Genomic DNA, 8,216 nt, shown 5'->3' on the forward strand with positions numbered 1-8,216 from the left:
CCTTAGACACCATTTGAACAGTGTGTTTATACCTTCATTACTTTCAAGTACTGTTGCCATATTGCAGAAACAACTTAAAGCATGGAAGATTGATTTTCACTCGGGGTTCAGAGGGTTCTCCTTGATTCTGCATTATTTGGTACCATGTATCGGACAGAACATCATGGTAGGTGAGCATATGGCAGAGAACAACTTGTCAAGCCATAGATGACCAAGAAACAAGAGGTCAACACAGGAGGTGGACAAGACAAACATACCCATGAGGGTCGTGCCCAGGAATTGATTCTACCAATCATATCTCAGCTCCTAAAGGTTATGAAGTCTGCCAAAATAATGCCACAAGCTGGGTCACAAGCATTCAAACTCAAATCATGTGGAAGACATTTGGGATTATATAAGAACACTCTTCAGGGATGTGTTTCTTATCTTTCTTGCCATAGAAAGAGGAAAGATTCTGGAAATTTTCAGTTTAACACAAGACTGATGAATTATAAATATTACTTTAAGAACTATTTACAAGAAAGCTAGGTTGAGTGGGAAAAAAAAGGCCAAATAAGAGTAAATAAAAGTGAAGACAGATATATTGGACCTACATTTGTGTTATTTATTTAACATGTAGTTTTTGGAAAAAACAATTACTAACATTGCCAACTTCTAAAATTCTTAATCTAGAAATACAGAGTCACAATAGAGTGCCTGTATCAATGAATTAACTAACATTTTACAGTGGACAAATATGTTGCAGAGAAAATGTTAGCAGATAGAAAGGGGTAGAAAGCAAGTCAGACAGGAGTTAGAACAACAGTAGGAGCAGAGGTGGCTCCTTTGGGGACTACCTTGTAGGAAGGAGCCATGAGAGCACAAAACCAGTACCATCTGGATGTAGGCATATGGACTGGGGCTCACAGTTTTGGCATGGACAACCCTGCCTCCACATACAGCACTAAGATGAGGAGTTGTTTCCCATGACTCTGGGAGAGGCAGAGAGCACTGTAAGCCGAGGATGCTCTTAGGACCCCTGTTAGCACTTCATACCTTCATGTCTGGAGGTGAAAGGCAGCCAGAGAGTCATTTCATTATTACTTGTTGGGGCCCTAAAAGAAGACAGGACTTTGCACGTTTCCTTGTTTTAATGGAATGTACACCCTTATAAGCTTCAATAATGTTAATTAGAATAGAATATTATACAATCCTTCGCCGGTCTTACAAAACATTGGTGTAAGTTTAAACCTCCAACGTTGTCTTCCTGGATACTTACAGGTTCTCCTATCTTGTAAATCCAATTTCTAGGTGCATTCTAATGCAGGTTTAATAATGTAAGCTGTTGTGACTTATCAATTTATGTTTTCTAATATGATAAATAAATTGAAATTAATTGGCTACAGCTAAGGATTGACTTTTTCCATGAGAAAGAAGGTCTGTTAGTTTCTAGACACAGTTCTATTTTACATCACTGAAACCCACTATCTGATAAAATATTTTCTATTAAATCTGATAGGTTTAAGTAAAACTACATGATATGCTTCCATGATAGGAAATAAGTTTCATTCCTCAAAGCAGAATCAGTTTCTTATAGTGACAGATGATGGTTTTCAAATTTAGCTGCACTTCAACAAAGATTCTTTGATGTTTGAAATAAGTGACATTCAGAATGAGTCACTGTTTAAAGTCCGTTTAGTTGGGCAATTCTACCACAGAATTGCAGGAGACTTTAGTTTCCTGCAGTTTTTATCTAACAAAGTACTTTGTACTAGAAAGAAAAATAATTACTTTAAAATATGATTTAATAATAAGGAAGGTTTTCCTTTTGGAGAGAAAAAAAACCTCTATTTTTTGAGACCAAATTGCATTATAAATTCTATACTATTTATATATCTTAATTGACAAATACATAAGCTTAAATATATTTCATTTTATTTTAATACTTTTTCAAAAGTTTTGAAAACAAGAATGTCAAACAACACATTTTCCCAAATTTCTGGATGATAACTAAACTGGAGTGAAAATAAACAAAATTGCAAAAATAATGATGTATGTGTACCCTATTAGCCAGGACAGCTCTGCATTGAGTCCGCGGTACACAAAACCTACCTAGTGACGCTCAGGGATCATGAGTCTGTTTGACTTTATCATCTCTCCCATAGCAAAACTACTTGTGGTTTTCAGATAAGAAAAATAAGGACAGTGGATTAAATTTCTCAAAGAAGTTATCATATTATGTATCCTTAACTTTTATTATGAAAATTGTTCTTTAACAATTTTGTGCTAGACTTCTAATTACTCTCATTCCCCATCCTCTCTTCATTTCCTCCCACTCCCATTAACCTACCTTTGCTTCATCTCTTTCCACATTCATGCTAGTTAGTTTTGCACTTAACCAGGCAGGTTTGTGTAACCATAGATTCATTGTGTGAAATTTACAAGTGGGTACAGAACTGACGACAATGTCCACCACTTCTAATAGCCTATAACTCAACAGGCAGGAGTAGGGTCCATCTTAGTCCCTGGCTGATTGTTGACAGGCCCAGGCTCATATGGGCTCAATGAAGGCAATTACAGTGTTTGTGAAATCTTGATTGCACATGCTGTGTCATGCCCAGTACATGGCATTTCCTGAACCTTTCCCCTTATAAAAATAATTATTATTTAAGTATGATATTGTCCTTTAGTTAAGCCTCTTAAAAATAAATGGTCAATTTTATTGGCAAGGAGGTAATAAAATATATGTTGTCTTCCACACCTGCTTTTAACTTATTCTTCTCCATTTCTGGGGACCAAATTTGAGGTCATTTGCTTGCTAGGCAAGCACTCCAACACTGAGTTTAATCTCCAACACATATTTGTGGATTGTAGCAACACTACTTAACAAAATGAAAAGTTGTTGTTCATATCAGCCCCCATTTTCTCTTTAGAAACCAGATTGACTATCCAAACGCTAGAATGGAACATATTGCTATACATACATATACCGGTGTGGTGATAAATGGTATCTTATGTCTGTAATTCCTGCACTCACGAGGCAGGAAGATGGTGAGTTCAAGGGTAGCTTGAGCAACATAGTGATAAGTTATTTCAACATGTATAAATAAATGAATCATAAATTAAATTAATGTAAAAATATTTGGGAGGACTACCAGTGTGCTTCCTTTGCATCTGCCCCATGGCATAAGGATTGCTATGTACATGCTGTCACTTTACTTTTAGGAAGAACTCAGGCAATAGCTTATTCTCTCAAGAACAAATGTTAGATTTTTGTTTCCATCAATGCTCAAACCACTGGCTTGGAAATATCACTAATAGCTATCCACGAGTGGGGGGGGGGCTATGCAGGCGTATTTTGTCTATCATGAACTACTTATTGAAGCCCTGTCTCAAAATCAATATTTATCAACATGGGATTCAAAGTACTATTAATACAGGTATCACTATTCCTTAAGCCATGTCGGTTTTACATTGAAGGTTTATTCCCTTACTTTCCTGATTTAAAAAAATCAAGACCTGACCTTATTCTTTTGAAAATGTTTTCAGATTCTTTTAATTTTTTATGTGACCTTGAGTTAGAAGATTATCGGATTCTAATGTCAGTAAGTGTCCTCATTTCTAATTAGCAAAAGCATGCAATATTTCAAGATAACTAGCTGTAACAGGAAACTGATGATTCACTGGGAATCTTATAAGACACTCTTGAGAAGTACTGCGCCGTAAATTGTGTTCCAAGTGGTCCATTTGATGTCTTGTTTTCTTTCCACTTTTCCTCTTCCAGTAAAATCAGATGAGTTACAGACAATCAAGAAAGAATTAACCCAGATCAAAACTAAAATTGACTCCTTGCTAGGGCGCCTGGAGAAGATTGAGAAGCAGCAGAAAACAGAGGCCGGTAAGTGGAAATGAATCTATGACCACATACAGACAGGTTGGAATTAACCCAACACCATCAACTGTAGAAAGCAGGCCAACCACTAAGTTACAAAGCCACAAACAACTCTTTTAAGCCAATAACTGCAATGATGGAATGGGGTTTCTTGGGAAAACATGAACAATACTTCTAAGATTAAGGTTTTAAAGGATTTTGATCGAACAATCAATAGTAGTTGAATCACAATTGAAAGTTTCTGTCTCAGTATTAATTGTAAGAAAATAAAGGCAAGTAATGGATAGTGTTATCAAGATAACACCATATTCACATTTCATTAAATTAACCACAGTATAATACATAAAAATCTATAGACTATTATTGAAGAAATCAAACTCTGTCTTACTTTTCACATTGTGGAATGTCTTACTCAAATTCAGAAACCCAGAAGCATGCAGCAAGTCTATCTCTCAGTGGGCTCTTTCTGGATTGTAGATGGTTCCCAACCACAGTCTTTACAGTTATTATACTTTTTCTTGTATAATGTTCCAAGACTACATAAAATGAGAATTGGGATGAATTCAGAGCAGGTCTACATTTTGAGCCTTGCATTTTTCAAGGTCACTATGCTAGAGGTAACTCACAGGTAACTCTACTATAGAGCTGGCATGGGGATTAGACGGAGACCCATTAGGTATATATGATGTGTGTCTCTTTTAAACCTAGTCCTTGCTCCAAGGATTGTGTTAATAACCCTACTTGTACGCATGTGGTACTGAGATTCAAACAGAACTTCACTTACTAGGAATCTCACCTATTTAAAATAAAATAAATGAACAATATATTTTTATAAAATTATTGTTAAGCCCAAACTTCTATCAATGCAAGCAAAGGTTCAGAAGCTTAAATTTATTTCTGTAGCCAAAATAATGGTTTGTGAACTACCTTGGTCTTAAGATCATGACTTAGCTTTCCTTCACAGCTTCATTTCTGTCTTTTCTGGAGTGTCGCTGCTATGTTACTCTTAAGTATTGTTGGTAGCTAGAGCTGTGGCTGAGGCTCCTGCTTGCAACATAGGACTCCTCTCTGGGTCCCATTCATGGCTCTTAAACTGAAGCGAGCAAGCGCCTGCCTGCCTGTTGCCCCCGACCAGAACTGGGGCCCATCTCCTGGATGAGCTATGGAACATTTCTAATCTTAAACACTTCAAAATAAAGTTATTCAACCTATATTTTAAAACATCTCATTAAAATAGAGTCAGTAAATCTCCCCAGCATGTTAATATGAAAGAGACATGATAGATTTAAATGGAACCACTTTTCCTTAAATTGTAAATAGCATACATTTTATACTGAGAAACACTACATGGCCTTTACTTTTCAGTAAAGAAATGTAGAGTTTTAGAAAGTTTTGATGCAGTGTCTATGACCACAATCTTAAATGTTGCTGTAACTGAAAAATCCTGTGATTTTGCCTAAGTCAATATTTTCCTTTGAGCAACTTCTGTAGAATTCATTATTATGTATAACAACCCTTACAGCTAAAGACTTTGATAACCAATTTGCACTTCAGTTTAAAGGATTATAGAGAACTCATTTAAATATAAATCACCTCAAAGAGAAAAATGTGATCCTTATTCCAGCATATTATACCTTCTGGTTTCCTGCAATGAATAATACCTGCCACAGATCTTGCTGGAAGATCATTTATAAACGTAACACTCTAATTCAAGCTCTGATTTTCCTTTTATAAAAGCTGTCATCTTGCCTTTGCTAATCTTAAAACTTTTTCCAGTCATAAGACCATTACTTCCAAAATGACAAGTCTTGTCCTTGTTGTTGGCATCTCTCTTCCTTTTATATGCTATGAGGAAAATGAAGGTATTTAATTTGCAACTTCACTCTCCTTGTAATTGTCTTCTGAATAGCATCTATATTTATTGAGAGTCTTCATTTCCTGTTTTTTCTCTGTGGAAAGAAGTCAGAGTTATATGGAAAAAGTTTTTAAGAGTAAACACTGTGTTATGGAGAAAGGAGTTAAATGCATTAAAATTCATTAAATAGCACTCAGAGCCTCCTTATTAAATCCAGGGACAGTCACTTTAATGCTTAATTAGTTGAAGCAAGCTCTTATTCTTCATTATTGCTCTTTCTATATCACATTCCTTACATGGTATTAGCCATTTAATAAAAACTGTTTTCAGTGTAAATGTGGTGGGGAAAAGCAGATGACTGGGAGGAAAATGCAATAAGATGCAGTGTGCTCTGCGTAAGTCATGTGGTAGGTTCTAACTGAGCTTCACAGGAAGTGCTTCCCCGCTGACCTCAAAGGAGTTCTAAAGCTATCAGACAAAGTCACAACAAAACACAATCATGTTATTATGAACTATATACACCATAAAATGTTTTAAATAGTTCTCCATGTGCTTCTTCATTTACATTGTAGTCTTTCTAAGTAAAGGTCATATTTTTCTTTTTCCTTACTTTACACATTATAGTATCATTAACCATTACCAGGTATGTAGCAAAACTTAAGACCTTTGAAACTGTAGAAGGCATGGAAATGAGAAATGCCCTCCAGTGCATACCCAAGTACTTAAACTATAGTTACCATGATTCTACCATGCATATATTGTTTTTCCCTAAATAAAACAACTTTTAAGGATGCAGTGAACATACAAATTAAAAAAAAACATAATTATATCAGTTTAGATTATAACTGGATCTCATTCCTAAATGATTGTTTAGAAGGAGCCAAATGTAAATTATCCTAACACACAAACACACACACACACACACACACAATTTTTATGGCTGGCTTACCTGTGATATTATATAACCAGTAAGGGTAATCCACAAAAAGGAAAGGTGCATAGTTCATCACACAATGGGCAAAATTATTCCACAGGAAACTATATTGAAAAGCAAAATTTCCATCACAGACCAATGCACAAAGCTGTGGATATTGTTTTGGTTTAGATTTATTCTCAAAATAATACCTTGTACATAAGCAGCAGCCTAGTTTTGGTGATTACAATGTTAAACTGAGAGTTAAACAGAAATATCAGGAAGGTCACAAACTTAAGTCACAGTAGATGAATGTATCCTGTCCATATATTTTCAGACAGCATGTAACTGTAAAAAGTCAATGCCCAATAGTGACTATATTTAAATAAATATCAAATTATAGATCTTCTAAGGAAAAATGGAATTTTTCAAATCTGATATTCACTCTACACCTGGAAAAAATTTAAAGTTAATATTGTTCACTCATCTGATGCATTTATTTTATCTGCATTTTTCTCTATTAACCCTTTAGTAGACTCTTGTTACAGGAATTAAGATGCATTTGGCCCTCACCCAATTTTACCATTCTCCTTCTGACATCTAAAACTATGTGCACATAACAGTCTATTTAATACTTAGGATTTCTAATATCTCTGCTTTTCCAAAGCATTTAAACATGGACTTAACATAACAACTTAAATCTATGAAATCATGTAAAATGAATTCAAATTTCAGTTGAATCATCAGAGAAGTCTCTACCTAAAGTAATAGAAACAAGTCATGGAGCTGCTTATCTTCTCCATTTATTTTGTACCTCAGCCAATAATACCTCTCTTCTCTGCTCATCTATAGTTTGTCAAACTCAGACTGTAGAACTCAAAGGAAACTATTATAGGTAAGTCTTTCTCCATCCTCAATTGTGACCAATGATCCAATTCTGAACACTTCTCCTGTCATTGGCCCTTTGGCAGCTGATGATGCCTCCAATTAAACACTGGTTTTAACTAGGCTTCCTCTGTACACTGTTTGACAGTAATGATAAGGCTTTGAAATGAAGTTCCATTGAGATAATGAACATAGAATAAAGATTCACAAGTCAGATTGCAAATCAGAAGACATTTATTTATCTAACTCAATATCTCCTAAAACCCAAGTCAAAGTTTAAAATAAAAATTCCTACATGAATCTAAGTTAAATGTACTAAATGAGTGACAATCTGTGAAAGGAAAAAACAACCATCAATGTTTGTGTCATAATTTGATAGAGGACTGAAGATTTCCATAGGAAAGCTAAAACAGTATGCATGAGGATGGACAGACAATGAGAAAGCCTGACCAAGAAAAAAGATTACACATTTGTTCTAAAGTTTCAAGTTTCTTTCCCCTCATCATGGGATACTAGGCAAATCATCATTCGAGAACCAGAGCAACCCAAGAAGAAACACTCCAAATGGTGACATGGGATCCCCAAGGAAGTGGTCAAGCAGACCACCCTATAGAAAAAAAAGAAAGAAAGAAGTAAGGAAAGAAAGAAAGAAAGTAGGAAGGAAGGAAGGAAGGAAGGAAGGAAGGAAGGAA

The 8,216-nt window shown here is 35.3% G+C and overlaps 1 protein-coding gene across 8 annotated transcripts in view; it reads left to right on the plus strand.

Annotated features, from left to right (window-relative positions):
* Ralyl (RALY RNA binding protein like) overlaps positions 1-8,216 on the plus strand; it is a 781,615-nt gene that overhangs the window by 708,512 nt on the left and 64,887 nt on the right. For all 8 annotated transcript variants that reach the window (XM_005361821.2, XM_005361822.2, XM_026786636.1 and 5 more), the window contains one exon: positions 3,764-3,877. In XM_005361821.2, coding sequence (XP_005361878.1) covers positions 3,764-3,877 — 114 coding nt within the window. The remainder of the gene's footprint in view (positions 1-3,763; positions 3,878-8,216) is intronic.

Source organism: Microtus ochrogaster, linkage group LG5 (assembly GCF_000317375.1).
Source record: "Microtus ochrogaster isolate Prairie Vole_2 linkage group LG5, MicOch1.0, whole genome shotgun sequence".
NCBI classification, from domain to species: domain Eukaryota; kingdom Metazoa; phylum Chordata; class Mammalia; order Rodentia; family Cricetidae; genus Microtus; species Microtus ochrogaster.